Raw genomic sequence first — 27683 nt, 5'->3', positions numbered from 1 at the left:
GCAAAATTAGACTAGGGGGGAATCAAACCCTCCAATGGTATCAGCATCGTTTCTGCGGTGATTTTATGTTATGAGCCTGGGATTAAGTGGACAGGGAGAAATTTGCTAAGTAAATGCAATTGCTATAGGCTTTGACGTCAAATCTATTTTTTTTTTTTTTTTTTGTGACTGTGGTCTGATGCATCTGGAGAAATTAATTCTAACTCACTGGAAAAGTGATTATGTGCATCGATTTCTTTTGTTCAGTTTTTACTTAAAGTTGTATTTTTCTTTAATGTTTTCAGCGCATTAAAGAGTCAAGTACAGGCATGGACGAACTCAAAAAGGAACTGGAGCACTGGCAGGTGATCCAAAATTTATGTGTATGTACTTTGCAAATATTATACTTTTGTCCTTTCAAATTAAAAGGTCTTGGGTTTTTTTTTTTTATTATTATTATATTGACAAGGAGCAATGCAGAAAAGCAGACAATGAAAAGACTGAGCTGCTCCTCCGTAAATTGGATGCTGATGACTTTAAAAAGAAGGCTCTAGAAGAAGTGACAAAACTTATGTCCAAGGATGAGGAAAAAGACAGTGAAAATCACAGGCAAAAAGAATGCTGGCAGGTAAGGAGCTTTCTGCAACAATTAGAGAGCTACAGAGACAACCCCCTACCACCTCCTCTCCTACGATCTTTACTAGACGTTTGCTGTTAAAGCAATTGATACAGAAACACAAAGGAAAGGCAATAGAGAGTATCCCGATAAAGTTACTCGGATAACTTTTATCCTGACTTGGCTGGCTGAATATTGCCCTTGTAGCTGCTTGGAACCTGCGGGGAGAGTTTCTTCACACTCCTCTGTTTCCAGCTTAATCAGAACCAGCCTGCATTTGGGCTTCAGCACCATCAACCTTCACCTGTGGTTCTCCCCCCCCCCCCCCCCCCCTTTCCCTTTTTCAATATCTCCATTGCCACCCAGCCCAGGGGCCAGAGGCCACAGTTCCCTCCAGAAAGTGCTACAAGTGCCTCTGGTCACTAGGTGTGACTGTCAAGCAGTTGCTGAGTCTCCCCCCCTCTGCGGCACCCTTAGCTTCATCTGGCCGCAAGACCAGGAGCTGAGCTTGTCACTGGGCGGATCCCTCTTGGCATAGTTTTCATTGAAATGTATTTCACACCTGTACAAATCAGAGATTCTCTTTTGAAACTTAAGGTTCCATTATTTCTCCTTACAATTTTAATAATCTTCTGTACTAACAGAGGATAATTTAGCTCAGAGTCGTGATGGCCGAGCAACTGATCTAAGAATATGCGGACAAAATTTGTGTGGGTCACTTTGGGGCCTGCAGTTTGTCCAGTCACAAGTCCCTGAGTCACTGAATAGCAGCACTACCCAGCCAAAGTAAAAGCAAGTCCCGGGGACGCCTTCAGTGCCACCTTGATTATATCTGGACAGTAATTTGTCTGGACAAATTTAACCTTTGAGCAGGGTTTGGGCAGGTGGTGGATGAAACATTGCATTTTGTCTGGTGAGCTTTAAAAGCTGAACAAACCCTTTGAATATCAACCCTTTATATTTTTTATCTCTGAAAATGTAATTATACCTTGCAATTCTTTTTTGCCTTTTTTTTTTTTTTTTTTTTTAAATGAAAATGTTACTGTTGTAAGAAGACTGTGTCTGAATTTCTTTCTAGCTGGCAGCAGCAAAGATATACAAATTAGGCAGTACACGTTTGGGAACGAGTTCATCAGGATTGGTTAATTCCATTACTTCACTTTCCATCTCCTTGCTGTGTCACCTTAGTTATAATCACAATTTTAAACCCCTTTGTTAATCCTTAGGATTGGGGTAATAAAGGGGTTTATTCTTTGCTGGTTTCTGGTGCAGTTGGGGGTGAAAGTGTCTTTTTTTTTTTTTTTTTAATTTCCTGGTGCTCTTGTGGCATGCTGGGCACCAGCAAGAACCTCAATCCTCCTAAGGGATCAAGACAAAATTATAAAAATTGAAAAGGGCATTAGTAGTGAAGGAGGAGGATGAGCCAGCACTCTGTGGGGAGTGTAGTGGGACTGAAGGGAGATGGGTGGTGCAGTATGGGTAACTCAGCCCTTTTGTACAGAGTATTATTTATAACCCCTAGTCCAGGGCAGTGTCATCGGAAAGTATAGAACTCGCAGAGTACTTGCTTCAGATGAAGGGGGATTTTTGAAAACAGCACGCTTGTGACAAAGTTGGAGCGTATATCCTTTGCCAGGTCATCCAGGCTTGTATCGGGAAATAGAATAAGTGGCAGGATTCTTCACTGTTCACCCACTGCGTTTTCACGAGAAGACACACAAGATTCACCTTTACGCTATCCTTTTTTTTTTTTTTTTTTTTTCAAAATAATTTTTATTGGTAACAGAGAAAACAGCTTCCACAAATAAATTCCATAAATACGTTAAAAAACTCAATAACATAGAACAATCACTACTAGTCAGTAAAGAAGTAATCTCAGATCGCTATGGAAGCGTGTACCCCCCCCCCCCCTTGTCTACCCACTCCAGTATCCAACGTCCCAGCAGCACATCCTCTCAGAATCATACCTCAAGCATACCTCATACATCTGCCATGCATACCCTATTCACCCCCCGTCCTAGCTTTCCCCGAAGTCCAGTCAGACGTGTAGCCAGTACTTATGAGTCTATCTGTAGCCCCTGTGGGAACAAAGCAAAGCAGTTATTTCAGCATGTACTATATATTTTATCTTCTTTTTGTTTGCCTGCTATAGGAAGTCCATTCTCTCCATCTGTAGGAGTGATGCCATTCTACCAAACCAAGCTGCATGTGAAGGCACCACTTTCGGGTCTGTCCAGTCTGCCCCAGTATGGTTTGGCATGCCAGCAAAACAGCCATTCGCTCGAATTTCGCCTTCGAGTAACTCCGTAGAAGGGAGTGGGACACCGAGTTCGCTAAGAACACCCGACTGGTGCTAGGTATACAAGTATCCGTACATTGATTTATAGTAGCCAGGAGAGACACCCAAAAAGTCTTCAGCAGCTCACAGTCGAACAGGCGATGAAAGAGAGTGCCCATCTTTTTGCCACATTTAAGACAGAGGAGATTGGGCAAGCTTCCATCCAGTGATGGTATTAGCAAGGCAAGCCACATCAAATATTTTGATGGCGAAGTCAGTCTCAGCCACCAATATATGGTGACCACGAAAAGGAACGCACCTAGTGACGAGCTTGCAAATAGGCGTACAACTGATACATGGGTATCTGAAAGGTGCGTGTGAGTGTGGCAAAGTCCAGTATCACATGAGAGTCAGGATCATACGTATGAAATACAAGGACTACCCCATTGTCCTCCCAAGATTGAAAAACAGCGCCACTGTCCCTTCCTGGCAGGAAATCCATATTACCCAAAAAGGCCATCAGAAGAGCGGCAACGTCCTTACGCCTACCGAGTTGGCAGAGCCACCTCCAAGCCCGTATGTAGGGGTACACCAGTGCCCTTGGATAAGCCACCGCACCTCACGCACCCTGCCCTTGTTGAATAATGTTCAGTGGAGACCCAGGGGCAATCATTCTAGCTAATAATACTTTTTCACAATACTTATAGGTCCCAGTTAACCATTCCCCCACGAATTGCAGCTGACATGCTGCATTATACAGCCGAAGGTCTGGCATATTAAGGCCTCCCAGCTCCCGGGGGCGTTCTAATACACTATAGGCTAGTCGAGCGTGCTTCCCCTTCCATAAAAAACGTTGGATACTGGAGCGCAAGCGACTGAGATCTCCTACCTTCACCCAGCATGGAACCATATATAGAAGATATAGGAGTTTTGGCACGAGCACCATTTTTGTCAAGGCACATCTACCAAAAAGGGACAGTGGGAGGGGAGTCCATAATCGCAGCTGTGCTTGCAGCTTAGCTAAACATACAGTAATTTTCAGATCATATAAGCGATCCAAATGCCGCGGGATCCATATACCCAGATATTAAAATTTGTTCTGGGCCCAATGAAATGGAAAAGGGCCCTCCCAGGTGCCGGGCATTTAAAGCCAGAGCTTCTGATTTAGAATAATTTTATTTTAAGGGCCATCACCTTCTGAAATTGTTTGAACAGATGAACGATGACAGGCTCATTGGTGTGGGGCTTCCCAACAAACAGAATGTCGTCAGCAAAGAGAGAGCAGTTTTTAAGGGATGTCCCGCTACGCTAATCCCGCTGAGCTGTTTCTCGTGTCGAAGGCGAGTGACAGAGGGCTCCAAGGCCAGCGCGAAGAATAGAGGGGACAGCGGGCAACCTTGCCGGACCCCACAGTGCAGGGTGAAAGATTCCGTAAGGGCTCCATTTAGTAAGATTGTGGCACTTGGATTGCTATACAGAACCCTTAACCATTGCAAAAATTCACCATTAAAACCAAACCTCTGCAGTGCCCAGAACATGTACTCCCAGGATAAGGAATCGAAGGCCTTTTCAGCATCCAGGCTAAGGATCAGTGCCTCCGCCTCTGGCTGCCAAAAGGCGCCGCACATTGCAAACACCCTGCCGGCCCTTGACAAAGCCTGTTTGATCTTCATGAATAAGTGATGGCAATATATGAGATGCCAGGATAGCTTCTAAAATTTTTACATTAACGTTTAGGAGTGAGATGGGACGATACGAATCCACCTCCAGGGTGGGTTTGGGGAGGACCACAGTAATAGAGTGGTTGGAAAGCTCAGATATCTTATTAGAGGTCAGTAACGCAGTATAGTGTTTTTTGCAGGAGGGACAGGACAGTAAATTTCATATCTTATAAAATTCCGATCCCAATCCATCTTGTCCCGCTGCTTTACCCAACTTTAATTTTTCGAATCACAGCAAAAGTTTCCTGGGTGGTTAGAGGGCTATTTAGGGCAGCAAGATGGGTGCTTGTCAGTTGCGGCCACTGAATCATACTAAAAAGTGAGTCCGCAATTGCTGCATCCATAGACTTGCCCCCATACAGTTGTTTGTAGTAATTCAAAAACCTCTCCGCAATTGCTGCAGGTGAGGTCTGATGGACACCCTGGTCGTCTCGGATATGACACCCTTTGGCCCCTAGGCCGCACCAGATTAGTCAGAAGGTGGCTCGCCCTATTTCCTTGCTTATAGAGCTGGTATTGATAGTTACCGGGCTGACTTAGACGCCCTTTGATGCAATAAGTAGTTTAAAGCTTCCCGGGCCTTGTCTACATGAGTCTTGGCTTCCGCCGACATAACCAGCATATGGTGCTGCTGGGCAGCCTTAAGGACCGCAGTTAGCCATAGAATTTCCGCATTTCTTTGCCTGTTGCGCTTGGCCACGCATGCTATAATGGTACCCCTCACGACTATTTTTCCCACCTCCCATACCGTCTCAGGAGTGACATCATCGGTAGTATTCATATCCACATAATCTTTCCAGCATCCCTGTAGATACTGATGGTACTGCGGATCTATGTACAGATCAGGCTGCATGCGCCATGAGAATGGAGGTCTAACTTTTCCAGGCCACATCGCAAAACCACGGTGACAGGGGCATGGTCTGAGAGGGAGATGGTGCCAATACTAGTGTCAATCACTTTAGGGAAGCACTGGCCGATACTAACAAATAGTCAAGCCTAGAATATGTGCGGTACGGATTTGAAAAAAAATGTATAATCCCTTTCATCGGGGTGCAGAACTCTCCAGACATCCAACAACTGCAGTTTCCGGCATAACAGGTTAACTCCCACATCCTGGTCCATCCCGGAGACGAGTTTAGGAGGGTTTGCATTTATCTGTTTGGTAACTACGTTAAAGTCTCCACCTACAACTAATTGACAATCTGACAAATCTGCAAGCAAGTTCACCAGCTTAGTAAAAAAAAAAAACAGCCTAGGAGTACACGTTCAGGGCATATAGATTACAAACGCCACCTTTTGTTGATTATAAAGTCCCCACGACTATCATGTACCTCCCCTCAGTATCCTGACATGTTCTCAACAGTTGGAACGGTAAATGTTTATGTATGAGGATGGCAACTCCTCTCTTGCGCGATGTGTATGAAGAGTAGTAACATTGCCCCACCCAATCCCTCTTCAATTTAGCATGCTCACCATTCCCCAGGTGGGTCTCGTGCAGCAATACCACTTGGGCTTTCATCCTGTTGAACATCGTGAAGAGTTTTTGCCGCTTAATCGGAGAGTGAATGCCATCCACATTTAACTTGTCATTACCTTTTATGTCCCAAAATAGCTTTACGCGGAGGCCCACTCAAGGGCCTCCGGTATTATACTGTGTAATTCTCCGTGGCCTCCCAGCCTAGACCTCAGAGAGATGAAAAGCCAAATCACTACACCTCTTGTCCTGACCAATGAAAGCCCATCCCTAAACCACACATACCAGTATTTTCCCCCAACATCCATACCATTCGCACACCCATATAAGCCATACATACCACTGCTGCAAGAGGCCCAGGGCCTGCCTCCTCCCGCACCTGTACTCCAGGATCTAGGGCTGCCCTCCTCTGGCCCCCCTCTCTTCCCTTATGTCTCTGATAAACCAGTGTCCATTGTTGTTTCACCACGCCGAGGTCCATAACTATAGGGTGAGAGGAGCTCCATCCAGGCTCCGGGAAAAGTATGGCAGTTCTTTTTTTTTTAGTAGATGTAATTCCCAAAAACGAAAGATTCAAACACTGAAACCGGCGGCTGAAAAGCCCAGGGTTATATGCAGCTTGCATCATCTGCAGTTCCCATCGAGTAAGGATATCGTAAGTCCCAGCAGGGTACAATACCCCACAACCTGTGCCGATGACTCCTGAAAAACATAGTCAAATTCTGTTGCCGGATCAGCTAAATAAAGTGAATTTCAGCTCCTTAACCCAAACCAGATTGAACAGAATAAAACTGAGAATCAAATACAGTTAGGTCATGTCGGTCACTCCTCGCCGGACTGCGGCAAGGTCTTGATAAAGCTGTCTGCTTCCTTCTTGGAGTGAAAGAAAAGGACTCTGTTGGCATGGTATACCCGCAGCTTCGCCGGGTACAGTAAAGCAAAGCTAATGCCCCGTTTTATGCAGCTCTGTTCAGGCTGGGGCTAGGACCTTCCTTTGGGCCGCAGTGCTAGCGGAAAAGTCATTAAACAGCAGCAGCCAGCTCCCTTGATACTCCACTGTAGATTTCTGCCTATAGGCTCTCATCAGTTTAAGATTCTTGCCATTACCGGCTGCGGCTGGGTATTTCCGTCCCTCAGGGGTCCCAACCAGTGCACTCTTTCACATTGTAGTCGCTCTTCAGCCAGTGTTAGCCCAACCTGTTGCAGTAACCATTGTTCCACAAACTCCTTTAGCTCTCCCTCCTTTACAGTTTCTGGCAGACCAATAATTTTAAGGTTATTCCGTCTGCCACGATCTTCTTGCTCCTCCATTTTTGCTAACAGTTCTCGCTACCTGGTCTGCAGTTCCGCCACGTGGCACTCTTATTCTGAGATGCGGTCTCCCAAGTCAGAAATTGTCCCCTCAGCTATATCCAGCCGCTTGAAATGGCCTTCAAGTGCTGTTTTAATGCCCTCCATAGAGGCCTGAAGTTTGATTAACTGCCTATCCAAAGCAGCAGTGACCCGCTGCGATATTTGCTCTAAGGTGGGGGGTGAGAACGGCGGTCTGAGGTGCTACGGGCACTTCTATGGCACATTCCCCGCGGGGTGTCCATTTCCCGGGCGCCTTACCACATTGCTAAGGTCGCTGGTGAGGGAAAAGCGAGACTGACCTGATCAACGGAGCTGTATCCTGTTAAGAGGTTACCGGCGCGGAGCCAAAGAGCTCTTTTCCCCCACTTCATGCTCTTTTATACTAGTATCTGAAGTGTTCACGAAAACCTCTTAAAGGGATATTAGCAAGTTTGCAGTTCTCAGAGATGTACTCTTGCTGGGCGAACTGGCTGGTTTATCGCAGGGGACCTGCAGTAGCACTAAACTGAGACACGACCTGCTAGTCCCAAAAAGAGATTGTTATGCTTGGCATTCAAATCCATTAAAAAAAAAAAAAAAAAAAAAATCGTATCTGCGGGCACCAGCTTTCATTGGGCTGCCTGATGTGAAACTCTTGAACGGGGACCTCGTGCGGCCGCCATCTTGAATTTTACTGCTGCTGCAGGTAATTGTGCATCAGCTACCGCTTCGTCCTGGCCCGTTATGCTGATCTTCGATTTTGGGGTACTCGTATGTCCCAGAGCCGATGGTAACCCCAGCATTCCATATGCCAAGAAACCACCGCGTTTTAGAGGCGCCCGGTAAGGGAGAGCGGAGCGAGATCACATGCAGTCGCCATCTTGCTATCACTGCCGCTCTAGGTGACAGCGTTGGTGAAGCTGTACCTCCTTAGTTCTGCACATCCTCTGCCGATTTTTGACTACTGCGGCACCCCGGAGCTTTGGGCCACCCTTGGCACCCTAGAGCTTGAGAAATTGCCTCAGTTTAAAGAGAGGGGACCGCGGAGCTTTCTCCCCCTGCTGCCAGCTCTCTTACGTCATCGCCGGAAGACCAAACTTCCCTTGCGCTTCTTCATTGTGAAACATTCAATTGCAAGATTTTTCCATACCGCACACAATGTGGGTTTTAGGAGTGGGTGAAAGCGCTTCCACTGCAAAGATGTTTTGCTTTGAACTGAAGTATTATTACCAAATAGTGCTATCATTCAGTAACTTTGCTCCAGTTCTAAGGGACAAGAAATGTCTCTTTCCTCCCTGATATCCTCTGTTTGTGCAGTTTCTGTACATACAGGTGGTGCTTGCTTGCATGCTCTATGCTGCCAGATGTTGGTTACCCTGGCCTTTAGGTGGTCTGTACGTCATTTCCATTTTCCATCCATTTTCCCATGCTTTTCATATATTCGAGCCTTTGTCTCTCTCTGCTCTTCTTCCCTTCTATCTTGCTTGTTCTCAGTCAGCCTTAGGTAGCGGCAAGCAAGGCTACGGCCCCAAGCTCCGTGCTCTATGGTGGTTGGCCTCTTGCCAGCTTTCCCTGCCTGCCAGCTAGTCAGGTGTTTGCTGGCCACCATGATCAGCTATGTCCCATTTTTGCCTCTTTCTGAGAGACTGGGCCTCTAGCAGGTGGACCTCATGGTCACTTCCCCATGTGCTCTGCTGCCCTCCCAGGATCAATTTTCAAAAAATGCTCAGTGCTTCACTTGGGTGCAGAAATGTAGATGGATTTTCAGCCAAATTTAGGCACCTAAGTTTTCAGCTGAAAATGTTCCAAAATTTAAAGACCTAGACCCTAAATTTAGACCAGCAAATCATTTGCCTAGATTTGGGAACCAAAGTTAGGTGCCTAGTGCTTAAAATCAGTGCTAGGCTCAACATTTTCTCCACACCCTAACTCGCTCCCATAGCTGTCCCCTTTTGAGTTCCCTATAAAACCATCCAGGGAAATTCGATACTGCTTCCCAGAAACACCCCACAGTTCAGCACAAACCGCTCTTCCTCCACACCCGCTGGTTACTTCACACATCAGTACCCCCTAAGGTACTCTAGTAAAAGCATCCGTAGGCTGGAGGACGTTGCTCCTCAATGAACACAGCCCTTTTCCTGCTACTTCATTGTCACCCTCCTAAAGCCCCACCCCGGTGCTTTCTCCATCCTCTTCCCAGATAGCCCCAAATGTTGATGAAGCTCTTATCCAGGTTCTGACCCTGTACTGATGGGCCTCTGCTTCTGTGGAGCCCTGCCTCCTTCTAGGGATTTTAAAAGAGTAAATGTTGGAACGGTAAGTAAAGTTTTACTGTTTAGTCATTTAAACTTCTAATGTTTTCCTGGCACAAGCTGGCAATCGGCTCAAGTCGGCCTATGGCTGTCTTCTTCGGAGTTCCCCTTTCCTGGCATGCTCCGCGGCTCCTCCCACTATTGGGGACCATGCAAGCAAGACAGGGTGGGAGAAGGGGGGGCAGGGAGCACGTGGGAATGGCGGGAGGGGGAGAGGCTGGTGAGAGCCGGTCCAAATGAGCTCTTCTGGCTGTATGCCAGTTAAACAGTTAACCGTTTTACACTACTGAAACTTAAATGGTTAACTTCTTTAAAACAATATTTGCATCCTTTTCTTCCTGGCAGCTGCTTGGCTTCAGCTTCTACAATTGTTTAACTTGCTCTTTTTCACAGACAGAAAAGGGGCTGAGCTAGCGCCGTGGAGGTAACCGTCGAGACTTTAACCCTGGCTACTGTCTGTCTGCGCATCTTTCATCTACATTGATAATAAAATACAAAAAATTCCCTGTCTAAAAATAGAAGAACCTCTTTCTTACATTCACTTGCCTCACGCTTTATAAATTTATCATAAATTATGGATATGCTGAATTCCGCATGCGAAGGATGTGTGGGTGCACGGGAGCCGCGGCTGCCGCCTTGTCGGTCGGTGCTGCTGCTCAGGAGTTTCAAACTTTTTTGTTCTGATTCACAAGACAATTTTCAAAGCAGTTGATATGCGTGCACCCGTGTTCCCCCTCTATAAAATGAGGGTCTGAAAATCGCCCAGCCTCTGTGCAGTTAAAAAAAAAAAATCTGCGCCTGACCATTTACCTGCAGGAAAAAACGGGGAGGTGGGGGAGTGAGCGTACACACAGTAACGTAATTATAACATCTCGTCGTGTGCTTTTTCCTCATGCACCTGACCCGTACTAGCAGAAGGTGCAGTCAGACTTTGCAGGTTGGATTTTTTCAAAGGGAAACTCTCTGGAGTGATCCCTTTGAAAATGAGCTTTCAGTCCTATGGGTATTTTGGTCCTTTTCTGCCGTCATTTCCCACGGGCCTGCAAACTCCACAGGGATACTCACACTTGCCCCCCTCAGCCCTTTTTTTTTTTGGTCTGTTACCAGGTGTCCAATGTATGCGCATGTATTTTTAGTTAAATTCGCAAAGAAAGAAATGGCGAGTCATAGGTTTGCATCAACCTTCTTTGATACCCACTGTTTTCTTTTTTTGTGAAAGCAGTATCTGCTCAGCTAGGCATCCAACCTTGGCATATACTTTCTGAAACTAAACCAAATAAAGATTTCAAGGATAGATGATGATTCTTTCCATCAGAATGCTTTGCTAGCCATGATCTCTTGTAAAATGGAACGTCGAATGCTGTGGCCCCAGGTATGGAGAGATTATGGATAAGTGTGGCAAAAAAGCCACACACGTTTTGCATTAATGGAAAATCTTTTCTTGTGCTAACCTGCCCTTCATGGCATTCGGTTTACCTAGCTACAAATGAAAGAACAATGTTATTGCAGCTTAAACATTTTCTTTCAAAACAAAAGTGAAACAAAATTCCATTGGCCATGAAGATTGCAAACATCAGTACAGTAGCAAATGGCCCACCCAGTCTGCTCAGCTGTTCCCATCTGCACTGCTCTAGCTAAGGATAGGTCCCAGTTATCAGGTGTACAAACTGGACTACCTGCATGATATCGCTTCTTATCTGAGTCAGTTTTGTTATGTTCGCTGTTTTGGTCTTCTACCATTCTGGGTAGACAGGCATACAAGTTCTCATATTTAAACCCAATACCCTGTATCCTCCACTTTCAGGGACATAGTAGCCAAGTCCCAACTCCAGTCTGGCAGTCCTAGTGCTGCCTTGGAGGAGGAAGGTCTCCTGTTCAGAGAGCATCAACCTAGTGCAGCAGGAAACAATTTTGTAGCAAGGACCTGCTCTCCAGGTGATGCATTATTCTCTAGCACCAAGGATGTTTCTCCCAGGGGTACTGCCTAGGAGGGAAGGGTTAGGTTGACCATCATAGTTGATGATTCGATTCTTAGGAACGTAGACATGAGGATCGCCTGGTAACATGTCTAACGGGTGTGAAAGTGGAGGACCTTACGTGTCACCTAGATAGGATTTTAGACAGTGCTGGGGAGGAGCCGGCTGTCATGGTACATGTGGGCAACAGTGACATAGAAAATGTGAGAGGGAGGTATTGGAATCCAAATTTAGGCTCTTAGGTAGAAAGCTGAAATCCAGAACCTCCAGGTAGCATTCTCTGAAATATTCCCTGTTCCATGCTCAGGTCCCAAGAGGCAGGCAGAGCTCCGGAGTCTCAATGTGTGGATGAGATGATTGTGCAAGGAAGAGGGATTCAGTTTACTAAGGACCTGGGGAACCTTTTGGGGAAGGGGGGAGTCTTTTCTGAAGGGATGGGCTCCACCTTAATCAGGGTGGAACCAGACTGCTGGCGCTAACCTTTAAAAAGGAGAGAGAACAACTTTTAAACTAAATCCAAAGAGGAAAGCCAACAGTCACTCAGTAGCGCATGGTTCAGAGGGAGATATCTTTGAAGGATACTAATGAAGCATTAGAGTTAGGGCATCCCGACAGTGAGGTTCCGGTAATATGAAAAGTAGTCCAAGTGTCTATAATTAAAACCTCATCTGAGCTAAAAGATGCCAAATTATCCCTGTCAACTGAAAAGCAGGTTGTTAATACAAACAAAAAAACTCACTTTGAAATGTTTGTATGCTAATGCCAGAAGTCTAAGAAGTAAGATGGGAAAGTTAGGGGTAGATTTTCAGAGGTACGTGCGGGCGTACATGTGCACACGCTACCCAGCGCGCACATATATACGCCCAATTTTATAACATGTGCAGGCGCGTGCATGTTATAAAATTGGGGGTTGGTGCGCGCCAAGGCGTGCTGCCTTTCCCCAGCGCGCTGCCTTTCCCCATTCCCTTCCCCTACCTCCCCCGCCCTTTCCCCCCTACCTTTTTTTCTTTTTTTTCCTTCTGTTTTAAAACTTACTTCAGCCCTGGTGCTGAAGTAAGTTGCGGGTGCCGGCTGAGTGGCAAATGGCCACTGTTTCGGAGGTCTCTGACCCTGCCCTTTAGTAAAGCCCCAGGACTTAGACGCGTTCTGGGGCTTTATGCGCGTCACCGGGCCTTTTGAAAATCCGGCCCTTAGTGTATAGCAGTGAATGATGACATAGACTTAATTGGCATCTCAGAGACATGGTGGAAAGAGAACAACCAATGGGACAGTGCTATACCCAGGGTACAACTTATATCACAATGATAGAGAGGAGCACCTGGGAGGAGGTGTGACGCTTTATGTCCGGGATGGCATAGAGTCCAACAGGATAAAGATCCTGCAAGAGACTAAATGCACAATTAAATGTTTATGAGCAGAAATCCCTTGTATGTTTGGGAAGAATATAGTGATAGGAGTATTTACTGTTCACTGGGCCAAAATGAGATGGGCAGTGAAATGCTAAGAGAAATTAGGGAAGCTAACCAAATTGATAGTACTGTAAGAATGGGAGATTTCAGTTACCACAATATTGACTGGGTAAATGTATCATCAGGATATGCTGGATGGAATAAATGACAGTTTTTATGGAGTAATTGGTTCAGACAAGAGAGGGAGCAATTTTAGATCTAATTCTCAGTGGAGCACAGGATTTGGTGAGAGGTAACAGTGGTGGGGGGCCGCTTGGCAATAGCGATCATAATATGATCAAATTTGAATTAATGACTGGAACGGGGACAGTAATTAAATCCACAGCTCTAGCACTAAACTTTCAAAAGGGAAACTTTGATAAAATGACAAAAATAGTTTAAAAAACACCCCCCCCCCCCCCCAAAAAAAAACAAAACTGAAAGGTGCAGATACAAAGGTTAAGAGTGTGTAACAGGCAAGGACATTGTTAACAATACTATCTTAGAAGAGCAATCCAGATGTATTTCATGCATTAAGAAAGGTGGAAGGAAGGTCCAAAAAATTTCCGACATGGCTAAAAAGTGAGGTGAAAAAAAGGATATTTTAGTCAATAGTTCATTCAAAAATTGGAAGAAGGATGCATCAGAAGAAAATATGATAAAGGATAAGCATTGGTAAGTTTTTAATGTAAGACAGTGATAAGACAGAATAACAGGCTGATACAGTAAGGAGCGGTAGGAAGAGCTGCGTTAGTGCCCGGTGCACCCGCGGTTGCCGCACGCACAGTGCAACTCACCTACCGCTCGATCCTGTATGTAAATAGCTTGCACATGCAAGCTGCGTCTAAGAAGCGTCCGTGAAGCGTTAGGCCCGCGCAACCTATTTCTCTGTATAGAACGCTATACAGTATCCTGGGTGTGCTGGCCTAACGCTTCATGGACACGCTGGTATCTGTCATTTCAAATGTCATTTGAAATGACAGATACCTGTCATTTCAAATGACATTTGAAATGACAGGTACCAGGAAGTGGACAGTTCTCCTACACTCGGGATTGCCAGTCCTCTCTCCCCTCCTCCCGAAGTAAGCAACGAAAGCGGAAGAAAAAAAAACAGTAGCGAGAGAGGGGAGAGAGGACGGGCAATCCTATGCTCGGGATTGCCAGTCCTCTATCCCTTCCTCCCGAAGCAAGGCGCGAAAAGCAGCCTTGCTTCGGGAGGAGGGGAGAGAAGACCGGCAGTATAAAGCAACGAAGCGACTTACTTTTTTTGCAGCCCCCCTCCGGAGACTGACATCGGTGACTACGGACGCGGCTCCCCTGCCTCCAGCTGCCCGCGAAGATGGACGCATCGCATGGGCGAAAGCGGCCCCTGTGTGTGCAATTGGGCCGCTCAAGGCGTAGGATTGCCCGTTCTCTCTCTCGCAACTTTTTTTTTTCGCTTTTTTTTCCCGCTTTCATTGCTTCGGGAGGAGGGGAGAGGACTGGGGCTGCCCCGGAGACCAGCACCCATGGACGCGGCCAGGGCAGGTGAGCGGGGGTGGGGGGAAAGTTTGCTGCCTACCCTTACCCCTGCCTCTAACGCAGGGGTAAGGGTAGGCGGTAAGTTAGCAGGTTAAACGCGCGGCAAAACGGCAGGGTAAAAAAGCGATAGTCGGGGCGCGCGTTACTGTATTGGAGGGAATAGCTAATTCGATCGTTTACATGTAATATACATGCTGCGGGCGGAAGGGGTTACCCGGTGATTTAAGGACGCGGTAAGAGTAGGTTAAAGGGGATAGTATCGCGGATTGGACTAACGTGGCCGAAAAGTGGGAAGAAAGCGGGTTAGGAGCAGGGTAACCGCGGCCACACTTTACTGTATTGACCTGTAAGAGAGAATTTGAAAAGAAGTTGGGCATAGAGCAAAAACGCATAATAAAAATTTTTAAAATATATCTGAAGCAGAAAGTCTGCAAGGGAGTTGGTTTGACAGTTAGATGATTGAGGAGTTAAACAGGCACTTAGGGAAAATAAGGTCATTGTGAAAAGACTGAATGAATTCTTTGCTTTGGTGTTTACTGAAAAGGATGTTGCGTAGATACCCATTCCGGAGACTGTTTTCAAAGGTGACTATTCAGATGAACTGAACCAAATCTTGGTGAATCTGGAAGATGTGGTCGGCCAAATTGACAAACTGAAGATTTAATAATTCACCTGGAGTGGATGGTATACATCCCAGGATTCTGAAAGAATTCAAAATTGAAATTTCAGACCTACTACAATTAATTTGTAACCTATCATTAAAATTATCTATCGTACCTGAAGACAGGAAGATAGCCACTGATATTTAAAAAGGTCTCTAGGGGTGATCTGCGAAACTATAGATCGGTGAGCCTGATTTCAGTGCCGGGAAAAATCGTGGAAACTTATGAAAAATAAAATCATAAAACATTTAGACAGGCATGGTTTAATGGAACATAGCCAGCATGGATTTACCCAAGGGAAGTCTTGCCTCACAGATCTCCTACATTTTTATGAAGTGGTAAATAAACATGTGAACAAAAGTGAACCGGTAGATGTGGTGTATTTGGATTTTCAGAAGGCGTTCGACAAAGTCCTCATGAGAGGCTTCTAAGAAAACTAAAATCATGGGATAGGAAGTGATGTCTTTTTGTGGATTGCAAACTGGTTAAGAGACAGGAAACTGAGTAGGATTAAATAGTCTGTTTTCACAGTGGGAAAAAGGTAAACAGTGGAGTGTCTCAGGACACTTGGACTGGTGCTTTTGAATATATTTATAAATGATATGGAAAGGGATATGACGAGTGAGGTGATCAAATTTGCGGATGACAGAAAATTATGCAGAGTAGTTAAATCTCAAGCGGATTGTGATAAATTGCAGGAGGACCTTTTGAAACTGGAAGATTGGGCTTCCAAATGGCAGATGAAATTTAATGTGAACAAGTGCAAGGTGATGCATTTAGGGAAAAATAACCCTTGCTGTAGTTTCATGGTTAGGTTCTATCTGAAGAGTTACCGCCCAGGAAAAAGATCTAGGCGTCATAGTAGATAATACATTGAAATTGTTTGCACAGTGTGCTGTGACAGTCAAAAAAGCAAACAATGTTAGGAATTATTAGGAACGGGATGGCAAAATGGTGGATGTCATAATGCCTCATCGCTCCATGGTGAGACTGCACCTTGAATACTATGTGCAAATCTGGTCACTGCAGCTCAAAAAGGATATAGCTGCACTGGAGAAAGTGCAGAGAAGGGCGACCAAAATAAGGGGCATGCAATGGCTTCCCTATGAGGAAAGGCTAAAGAGGTTAGGGCTGTTTAGTTTGGAGAAGAGACGACTGGGGGGGGGGGGGGGGATATGATAGAGGTCTACAAAATCATGAAAGGACTTGAACGGGTTAATATAAATTGGTTATTTACTCTGTCAGAAAATAGGACTAGGGGCACTCCATGAATGTAGCAAGTAGCTCATTTTAAAACAAATCGAAAATTCTTCTTCTTCACTCAGTGCATAGTTAAGCTCTGGAATTCATTGCCAGAGGATGTGATTATGGCAGTTAGTGTAACTGGGTTTAAGTAAGGTTGCACAAGTTTGATGAATCCTTGGTCTGACCCAGTATGGCATATCTTATGTTCACCCTTCCTATCCATCTGTTGCCCAACTTTTAAACCCTGTCCTTAGCACTGCCCTTTGTTTGTTGTGCATATTCTGTCACACTTTAGTTTCCACCTTTTCTGCTGATGGGTTATTCCAGTCACTTCCCACCCTGTCAGTAAAGAAGTTTTTCCTCATATTTCCTCTTAGCGTACCTCCCTGCAGCTTCATACACGAGCTTCCGTCTTGCTGAATTCCTGACAGGGTTCCGGGCAGGCATTCTGTTGGCTGAGAACGTTGTTTATTGGATTCTGAAAATAAGCACATCACTATTGCCTGGGTGATTTTAATTCCTCTTTGATTTCTATTCCAAAGCAAATCTTTGTTTATATTTTGATGAAATAAAGGAAATGTAACTCTTGAGAACTTGTCTAAAACTATGTTGATTACGTTTTTTAAAAGCGTAGCATCATTGCTCACTCTTCAGAGCAAGACAGGCAATCTTACGGTACTAAGAACATAAAAATATGCCATACTGGGTCAGACCAAGGGTCCATCACAAGCCCAGCATCCTGTTTCCAACAGTGGCCAATCCAGGCCATAAGAACCTGGCAAAAACTAAGTCTATTCCATGTTACCGTTGCTAGTAATAGCGGTGGTTATTATCTGTCAACTTAATTAATAGCAGGTAATGGACTTCTCCTCCAAGAACTTATCCAATCCTTTTTTAAACACAGCTATACTAACTGCACTAACCACATCTTCTGGCAACAAATTCCAGAGTTTAATTGTGCATTGAGTAAAAAAGAACTTTCTCCGATTTAGTTTTAAATGTGCCATATGCTAACTTCATGGAGTGCCCCCTGAAAGACTAAGTATTCCTCCCGCTGCTGCTCAAATGTGGGGTTACTTCTTCCATGACCCTTTTTCCACTGAAAACCTTTGCTACATTGACACTAGTCATACACTTCAGGTACTTGAGTGTCACTATCATGTTCCCCCACTCCCTCCGCTGTCCTCTATAATTCCTATTTTTGGCAGCCTTCCTCCGTACTGCCCCTGCTCTGTTCATATGTTCCTATATTTTTCATGCCCTTTTGGAGATGTAGCCTCCACAAATGGACATAGTAGTCTATATGGATTAAACATGATTCTTAGTGATATATGCAATGTAAAAGTTTACCAAGGACACGAGGACAACAGAGACAGTGTATTTCTCATGATCAAAAGCCTTTATTTCTTATGCGCATAAGGAAGCTAGCTCCAAAGTTTGAGAGACTGACTTAATCAGATATCCAATTTGACTGTACTTAAATACAATTTTGCCCAGGAGATTAGAACAACCCTCCTTTGATTTAAGATCACAAGGTGAAAAACATTTGCTGACATTAACATTCCTAAACATCCTGAGAACTCTAACTAACCTTGATTTTTATAACTCTTCATTGTGTTGCCTAAAACTAAAAAGATACATTTTATTTTTTCTGTTATCTAAATGTGAGACAGTTTCAAGACCTAGCAGTGCCTCCTGGAACCCTTCTGGTAAACTTCCACTAAACAGATGCCCCTAATAAATTTTATTATCATATACAACAGAGTTGTACTAAACTTCGGCCATTGATGAGGTCTCATCGGTGACTTTTACAGATGTATTTTCACTTTTTTTTTTTTTTTTTTGGTGCTGTTGGTTGTGCATCCTAGCATAGCTCTAGCATGACCCATTTGGCAACCTTGGAGTCATTACCTGTTGGGCATGTGAATGAACAGAGATTTATCCGGTTAACTCGCCTGTCTGATTGTCCTCGCTGAAAGTACACGCGGGGTTCCATTACACGCGGGCATCTAATCAGATAGAAGAGAGAGATTCCTGGGGCCATGTTTTGGGCAAGATAGGAAAAATAATCCGCGTAAGTCATATTTTCAAATCTGTGTATTTTTAGCAGGTGCTAAAGTGCATAGGCACTTTCCCTCTGAAAATTAGGTGCCAGTACAAAGTAACTGCAGGTTTGGCACCTTGGCAGACAGTTTGAAAACTGCTTTTTTAATTACTGCCATCTTCCTCTTCTGATTGGTGCTCATCAGTTCTTCTTCCCCATTGCCCTCATCACTTACGTCTTCCCAGGATTTTTTGTACTCCAAATACATGAATTTGCATGAAATAACTTTTATCATTTTATTTGAAAGAATTTAAAACTTGCCTGTGGCAGGATAGATTGTTCAAGAGACCCAACGTAGTAATGTACTGGCTTTGGGCAGCTTGGAGCTGGTTCTTTTCTGTCCAGATATGTGTACATTGTCACTGCAATTCGTTTCGCACAGCTATACCCTTGCAGGTGGTTTACCAATAGCTCAGTAAGACTTTTTATTTATGTCTAACTGTAACATGATCACTCATTTTGTCATTTGAGTTAAATCATTTGAAAATGTCCATAAATTGGCTTGTCCTGCAGATTTTCAGCCCTCTGTCTGTATTTTTAAATTTTGTTTTGCAGAGAGAAAAAGATGAGCTAAACAGAAAAAATGCTGAACTTAAAAGAGAGATCCAAAAACTTGGTGATAAGCTGGAGAAGGAATATTCAGACTATGCGGAGATCTCACAAGAACTAAAGGTACTAGTTAAGGAAATACAATAGCTGACCTCTCTCTGACCACCAACTATCCGATTGGCCCAGTTAATCGTTTTGGTGGGTTGATGTCTCGAGGTTGGATAAGTCCTTCTAACTGACCAGCACTTGCCATCTGAGGCCATCATTCTCAGCCTCTCACCTCGGGTTGTGCCTTGGTCCTGCCACTGCTGCTCCCACCGCTGCCTTGGTCCTGTTTTTCTCTTTGCCTGATAAGTCTGCTCTGACACCCAACTAGTGGAGGTCTTTCTTTTCCTAGAGAACAATTGACCAACCAGATATCCAGCTTTTCCCATTATCCCAAGGCGGTTACTGTACTTTCATAATCTACCGTGTTTCCATAGTGGCACCTTTCTTTTTAGCAAACCATGCTTTACAGCTTTAGAATGCAGAAAAAAATGTACAAATTCTATTTGTTACATGCACCACACAGTAGAAGTTATTTGATCCTTGGAAACAGCTATAGCATTTGGTCTTTGACCAGGTTTACAGATTCCAGACAAGAATAATTAATTGAGGATGTGCTTTCATTTTTAATGACACAGGCAGTATTGTTGACTTTGCCTATTTTGTTTCATATCGTTTTTAAAACTAAATAAAAAAAAATCACATTTTCATATAGTGCACACTGTTTTAATTTAGTGCATACTATTTGACTTAGTGCGCACTATTACAACTCAACGTGTCCAACTTATAGTGCACTAAACAAAAAATAAAAAAACTGAAAGAGAACCTAACAAAGCAAAAAATAAAAGGTGGAGAAAGATGTTGTACATTCCTACAATTAATAAGGAACATCATCCTAATTTGCTGGAATTTTAATAGTCTGAGGAATTTTAATTTTGAATAGTTATTTCAAAACAAGAACTTGGGATTTCACTTACAAGGCACTAGTACTTAAGCCAGTCCGTGGACAGGGATATCGTTCAGACAACCTGCCCTGGATTACGGCACATAGTGCAGCTCAGGGCTGTGGCTTGTTCTTGACGCTTCACCAGACTGCGGCTTCCAAGATGCATGCGCCCAGCCAGTGCCTGTGCAGTTGCGTCTCGGCGATGCAGGTGTGGGGTAACTTTCCTCTCTTATTGTCAGAAGTCTTCATATTTGCCACCAGTTCTACTTTTATTACGTTTGGTTTCCAGTGGAATTCAGTGATTTGCTGGCTTGCGATGCTGTAGACGGACATCTTATTTGTTAGGAAGGGGTTAGATATGCAGGAGGAGGTGAAGCACAATCAAATACTGTTTTCCCATTATGCAGAGAAGTGATGCATATATTTCCCAGGAGCCAGTATACTAGCTAGAGATATCTTTAGCACATTTTGAGGAAAACGAATTACTAGACACAGAGTATGGTGTTAAGATATATATATGTATGTACAGTTCCCATTAGAGACCTGACCTCCAGCAGGAACTGTACATTTTAACAAGGGTCAGTCTTTTTTGAGCTACAACTTTTTCAGTTTAAGGTAGAGGAGAGGAGGGGGGATGATTTTCAAGGTCATAGGATGGAGCCTGATGTGGACACAGGATCTGTTCCAAAAAATGTTGTGTCATGGCCCACATGAACTGCCACCTTTCCAGTGTAGATTACCAGTTGCCAAAATACAACTCTCATTTCGGTTCCCTTTTTTTTGAAAGAAACGTGACCATTCCAGTAGCTGTAATGGTAGCCTGAAGCATCAGTAGACAATATCAATGACTGTTTCCAGATTAGCGATATCATCATTTTGCTTAGCACTCTTTGGCACCAGGAGACCAGGATTATAGCAAGTGCAATGCAATAACAAATAATGGACCTGTCGTCAACCATATTTGTTTGCTTTTTATTTCCTTCTTGTGGTTCATTTTGATTGAAAAAATACTTGATATAGCACTTTTTGAAGAGGGCTTTTATTTCCAAAAGTCCTTTAAAAGTAAATAACAATAGGTTATTTAAAAAAAATATATAGAAACCACTAGATATTAGGCAATGTAAGTACTGTTAGAAGTATTCAGCTCACAAAGGAAAAGAATCCAAAGGGGGGGAGAAAAAAAAGCATTTCATAGCATGTAGCCAGATGGACTCAGGACCAGTGGGTTATGTGCACCCCTGGTAGCAGATAGAGACAGTGTCAGGTTTCAAAGCTGACGTCACCTTAGATATACCCCTGCAGTGACCTTAGCCATTCAATATCTCTCCGTCTCCTAGCAGATGTGGACGTGATATCCCTACACCAGCACTGGTGTTTAGCGGGATTGCAGTACTCATTAGAAGAAAATGTACCTTTAAATTTGAGAGAGATTGAGCCTTGCTCTCCTGCAGGGTTTCCTAATGGTCCCTCCCCCAGTTGAGAATTCCTGAGGCGATTTCCGAGATCCCTCAGAGGTGTGCCTTGCTCTGGTAGCCAGTTTCCGGCGTGGACTTTGCTGCTGAAGCAGCTGAAAGGCAGCAGGTGCAGGAAGCAGTGTGTGGCAGTGATGGCCTATGCCCTCTTCCCCCCACAGCTGGAGACAGTCTCTGTACTCAGCCGGTAAGCGCTGAGCCCAGGAATGTGGAAGGGCTCCGGCAAGGCTTTCCTCCTGTCTCTTGCTCTGCGTGCCGTACCGACAACGTTCACGATCCCGTTGGGGCAAGTGAAGGAGGTTTCCGAGCGGGTTGAGTGGTCCTCCGATGGGCTAGGTCCCGCTTCAGGCTCTGTGGGCACTCCACGTGGCAGGCCACGGTGGCGCCATCTTGTGCAGGTTTTGTGTGGCGCCATTTTTGCCCCATAGACTGTTACGTGTGGTGCGGGTCGGCCCTACTGTGCACCTAACACACTCATAAGTACGCGCATAACCGTGCGCATAAATACATGCTTATATTTGCACACAACTGGACGCTTATTCTTACACGCGTCGGGGCGGATGTGTGCGCGCTTGAGTCCAGGCGCTAGCTGGCTGAACTTACAAGCTACAGTGAACTATGGCTGTGGCAACAAAGAAGCACAACTCTCATTGTGATGCCTGCCATATTAGAGCTGCACAGTCTGGAGGGTCATGAGAACCTATGGTACATATTAACAGCATGCAAATGTGTATATATTTATTTTTGGATAACATGGTGCTGCAGTATTACAATATATACAATTTTTTTTCATGAAATTGTGTTCATCAACTTTCTCAATTTTTATGCATTTGGTATTGCAATATTGAAGCAGTGTGAGTTACACTAGGCAACAATAGGCTAGTACAGCATGATTATATTGTATGTATATTAGTGGTGACTGATTTTGCTTACATCGTGTGTCCTTTGTGTATAAAATTGTATGTGTAGTTAAAACGTATAAGCGCTCATTCATTTATTTTATGAAATTTGTTTTAATAAAGATAACCTTTTACATTAGTTTTCTTTTCTTTTTTCTTTGGATTCCTTTCTTTCTCTCTATATGTACTGTGTGTGTATGTATATATATGTATGTGTGTGTGTGTGTGTGTGTATATGTATGTATATATATATATATATATATATATATATATATATATATATATATATAAATAATATATAGCATTAGGCTGTTACTTGCAGTGCTGATGAGCTAGTACCGGAGACAAATGTGACACTGATAGCTGTAATCACTAGCTGCCTAAGTCCTGTACAGAATTCTTTTAAAATAGTGAATTTAAATAAATATAAAAGTTGCAATTTCACAGTACTCAGCAGTGAAATACTTAATAGGCAGCAAGTCACTGATCTGGAAAGGACCATGGTCTGCAGGGCGGATTGTGGGAAAATAGTAGCCCGTGGGATTTTTCTCCATACTGGCCCATGGGTACCCAATTACCCATACAATTTGGTGAGTCACCAAATACAGAATAAAGGGACCATAAAATATACACAGAAATGCACAGACAAACTGAACTGGAAATCCAACAAGTTAGACTGTATGTAATGCAGCAATGGAAAAACAGAAAATACCATCATTCCTCATAATACATCAAACAATAAAATCAAGAACTATAAAACATCACAATAGGAAAATCATACTAAAAATATATATTTCAAAACTGCTGATGAATGGAACCTCCAGTAATTTAACTCATATACAAATTTTTGAAAATTTCCCTAACACCAATAAAATATTTCAAAAAGAGCAGACATCAAATAATCAATAATTAAAACTAATAAGGATTTTAAAAAGCCCCTGCTGTTCCCTTCTGTGGGAGCTCTTGATTTCCAGTCACCCTGATATTGTCGAGGTTTAGGAGGTTATCCTCTCTCTCACACATACTCACATATCCATTCTCTCTCTCACATACACTGTCACATACATACACATTCATGATCTTATATCCACCATAACCTCTCACTCTCACTGACACTTGACACACTCTCAGGCTCTAAGACACTCTCTTCCCCTCCACACACAAACTCTTACTCCCTTGGATTTTCTCATACACACTCATGCTCTCACACTCACTGGCTCCCTCACAAACACACACACCCAGGCAAGCTCTCAGTCATTCTCATATACACACACACTGACCCCCAGGCAGGCTCCCATTCATTTTCACACCACTCCCTCCCTATCCCCAGGCAGGCACCCATGCATTCACATACATACACCCCCAGGCAGAGTCCCATTCATACACATGCAAACACTAAAGGCAGACCCCCCCTCTCTTTTGCCAGCAACCTCGGAACCTCTCTCATTCCTCTGCTGCCACTGTCACTGCTGCCACATGGCTATTGGGGAGGTGCCGATTGCTGCTACTGGCACTGAAGCCCATTCTGCTGCCTGCTCTGTGCAGGCCCCGTGGGCTTCCACTTTCTCCATGCTGATCTCGTACATTGTGAGATCCGCATAGAGAAAGTGCTATTCTTGCACATTCCCAAAGATTACATGTGCCAATCACTAAAAAGTAATTTTATTTATTTATTTTAACCTTTGCTGTCTGATCTTAGTTTTCTAATTGGTTGGTCACAGGCTTTTTTTTTTCCACCTTCCCTTTCTTATTTTTTTTTTTTTTTTGCCAATTTCTCTCATACAATCATTCATACACACAGTCTCTCACTGGCACATGCTGTCTGACTCTCACACACACAGGCTCTCTCTCACTCCCACATGCTGTCTTGCTCAAGCACAGGCTCTCACGGTCTCATGCTCTCTCATACAATCATTCATACACACACACAGGCTCTCACTGTCACATGCAGTCTCTCTCACACACACACAGAGGCTCTCACATACTGTCTCTGCAAACATTCAGGTCCTCACTCTCACACACAATCTCTCAACTCATCTCATACACGCACACACACACTACAGACCCTCAGCCTCTCTCTCACCTTTGGGCCTCCTCTTCGCAGGTCGCCGCAGGATGGGCTCTGCAGCGGCCCTGATCTTCTCGGGCCGCGGCGGCCCTGCTACTGGGCCTCTTCCTCTTCTCTGGCCGCTGCAACTTGGGATTTGCGGCGGCCCGTAAATGCTGCTCCTCTTCTGCACGCGCTTATGCTCCTCCTTTCTGCCCATGCGGCTCTGGCAACGTTTACTTCCGGGGCTGCACAGGCAGGAAGGAGGAGGAGCATCAGCGCGTTTAAACGTGATCTTTTTTTTTCGGGCCGTGGTGAAGTGAGCCTCTCCACGGCCCTGCCGATCTGCCTGTCGCAGCGCTGAGCCTCCCTGCGTCCAGGGGCATTTGCTCCCCTCGGGATACCAATGCTCGCGGTGCCCCAGGCCTCGTGCTTCCACCGGCCCTGCCCGCAGGTTTCTCTTTGGGCCGCAGCGCCAGCAGACCCTCTTCTTATCTTTGGCCGGGAGGTTTAAAAAAAAAAAATATCACGTGATGGGAGCGACCGGCCCACCGGGGGAAGCCCGATCCCCCGATAGGCCAATCCGCCCCTGATGGTCTGTGATTTTTGCTTTTGTACCACAGCGCGTATTTCTGGAATGACTTGGTGTATGCTTACATTGTTGAACAAATGGGGACTGGGATACTTGCTTTCATAAAATTGTACACATTTTCTGTTTTGAATTAGTTTGAAAAGGAGCTTCCTGAAAAGAGAGTGAAGTTTACCAAGCTGGAAAACGTTGAGGAGGAAGATATTGAAAGTGACATGTTTTCCAAGATGGACTGCCAGTTCCTTGTTGCAGCAAAAATTCCATTCAGACTTCAGGGTGGAGAGGCTCTCTTGACTTTTGAAGAGGAAGAAGGTCTGGTTCATATGTTAATGTTTTTCACTGAGGATCTCAAAGTTTCAGTATGACAAGGCCGTGAGCAGCACCAGAAGAAGGATAGGCTGCATAGGGAGAGCTATAAGTACTGAATAAAGGAAGTGATCATGCTTCTGTTCAGGTCACTGGAGAGACCTCATCTAGAGTGCTGTCCACTTTATCAGTATTATCATCTAGAGTAATTTCCGGTGCTGAAGGTCATACTTTCAAAAAATGTAGACGGCATAGAGGCAGGTCAGAGAAAGGTACTAAAATGGTGCAAGTAAGCAAGCAGTTTTCAATGGAAAAGAAATCCTAAAAGAAGGGGGTCCATGGCACAGACCTGGAGTAAGAAGACTCACAGAAAAGGTGGACCAGCTTCCCAGGGGAGGTAATAAAGACAGAAACAGTAACAGATTTCATGAAAGCCTAGGTAAGCGTAGAGGATCCTTCGTTGTGGGGAAACGGGGGTAAAGCCATAGATTCAGTAGAGTCTGCAGTATTGCAACAGGAATGGAAAATGGGCAGATCAGTTGGGCTTTGTATATTATATATGCCATCATATTTTATACTTTTTATGTTTCTAAGAGAACAAGCTGTGCTAACACATTTCTGTGTGATTAAATAGCTTTGGCACAGTAAAAAAGGAATTAATGCATAGAATTTGCAAATTCACAGTTGGTTCCCAGTTCCTAAATCTGGCGTAACACAGGTATGCTAATGAGCTGCATCACATGTAAGTGCATGCAGAGTTGCTCATTAATAAGGCAAGGAGTAGCACTGTGCGTGAAAAAGGTTCTCATACTGCGCTACTCCGGGAATGCTGGTTATTCAAGAGCTGTAGCTGGCTTTCTTCTAAGAGCATTGGTAGGCTAATGTGCTTTCTAACATTCCCAGGGCAATGTGTTTTAAAGGGGGGTGCAAGACTCTATTTAAGCCCCTCCACTTCCCACCCCCAACCCTTCAGTCTGGAAATCCCTAATCGTCTGTTGGCAACTGCTCCAACTTCTCCTGAACCCCTACCCATTCCATAAATTTAAAGCCACTTAAGCCCCCCTCCCTATTTTGAAAGCCCCAGTCCATTTATGAAAGAGAGCAGTTTTCCCTTCCAAAAATCCTTTTCCCTACAGACCTTCTGCATGCTTACTGTAAAATTCTTAATGGTCTGTTAGGGACAGGAGAAATCCAACATGCTCCTGTGTCACCAGCAGCCATCTTTTTTTAAAATGGCACCAGATAACCTCAGTGCTCCTTTGCCCCTCATGTGTCGGGTAAAGAAACCCTCCCTCGACACCAAGATTCTGGACAACTACAGACCATCTCTAACACCCTCTGTTAGCCAAAATCATTGAAAAACCTGTGCTACGTTAACTCCAGACCCTAGTAGAAAGGCATTATCTGGACAATTTTCAGTTAAGTTTCAGGAACGGCCACAGCACTGAGACAGTCCTCCTGGCTCTACTTGACACCTGTCTAGAAAGCCCCCCGTCCCTCCATCCTAATCCTATTTGACTTCTTGGTGGCTTTCGACACCATTGACCATGATACCCTAGTAGGCTGGTTGACGTTGGCATCAGATGCCCAGCAGTAAACTAGTTTTGATCATTTGTAACAAGAAGAACACAAGTTGTCATGGGGACGCCTCCTTGTCTGAAAATCCTTGCCATATTAGCGTTCCGCTAGGGTCAGTCTTCTACCCTAACCCATTCATGGTTTACCTTAGGCACCTAATTGGATATTTTGATCTCATCAATCTTCAGTGCTTCATCTATTCACACGATGTCCAGGTTTTCCTTTTGTTGAGACCCAAAAGAGATGCTGAGGTATACAAAACAAACAACTGTTTTGCAGAAATTTTTGAATTGGGCTACATACAACAAACTAAAATGGAACCCTAGCAAAACAGAGGTTCTAGTTCTTAGGGATGTGCAGAGGGACCGCATACGTTACATTTGGTATTCGTAGGGGGGCAGATACGTTGCATTTGGCAAAGGGGGGCCCCCGATCCGTTCATGCGTTTCATTCTTATTCATTTCCCGGCTAACATTTAATTAACTACAACCCCCCACCCTCCTGACCCCCCCCCCAAGACTTGCCAAAAATCCTTGGTGGTCCAGCGGGGGTCCAGGAGCAATCTCCTGCATTCGGGCCATCGG

The 27683-nt window shown here is 44.5% G+C and overlaps 1 protein-coding gene across 4 annotated transcripts in view; it reads left to right on the top strand.

Moving 5' to 3' along the window:
* The window catches only part of NMI (N-myc and STAT interactor), a 77692-nt gene that overhangs the window by 14881 nt on the left and 35128 nt on the right, over positions 1-27683 (top strand). For all 4 annotated transcript variants that reach the window (XM_029605458.1, XM_029605457.1, XM_029605456.1 and 1 more), the window contains exons 3-6: positions 285-344; positions 449-607; positions 19224-19340; positions 25353-25527. In XM_029605458.1, the coding sequence (XP_029461318.1) occupies positions 309-344; positions 449-607; positions 19224-19340; positions 25353-25527 (487 nt within the window). In that variant the 5' untranslated portion in view covers positions 285-308. The remainder of the gene's footprint in view (positions 1-284; positions 345-448; positions 608-19223; positions 19341-25352; positions 25528-27683) is intronic.

This window comes from Rhinatrema bivittatum, chromosome 6 (assembly GCF_901001135.1).
Source record: "Rhinatrema bivittatum chromosome 6, aRhiBiv1.1, whole genome shotgun sequence".
Lineage (NCBI taxonomy): Eukaryota > Metazoa > Chordata > Amphibia > Gymnophiona > Rhinatrematidae > Rhinatrema > Rhinatrema bivittatum.
Note: the sequence above shows the minus strand (reverse complement) of the source record. Positions and strands in the feature narration are given on the sequence as shown.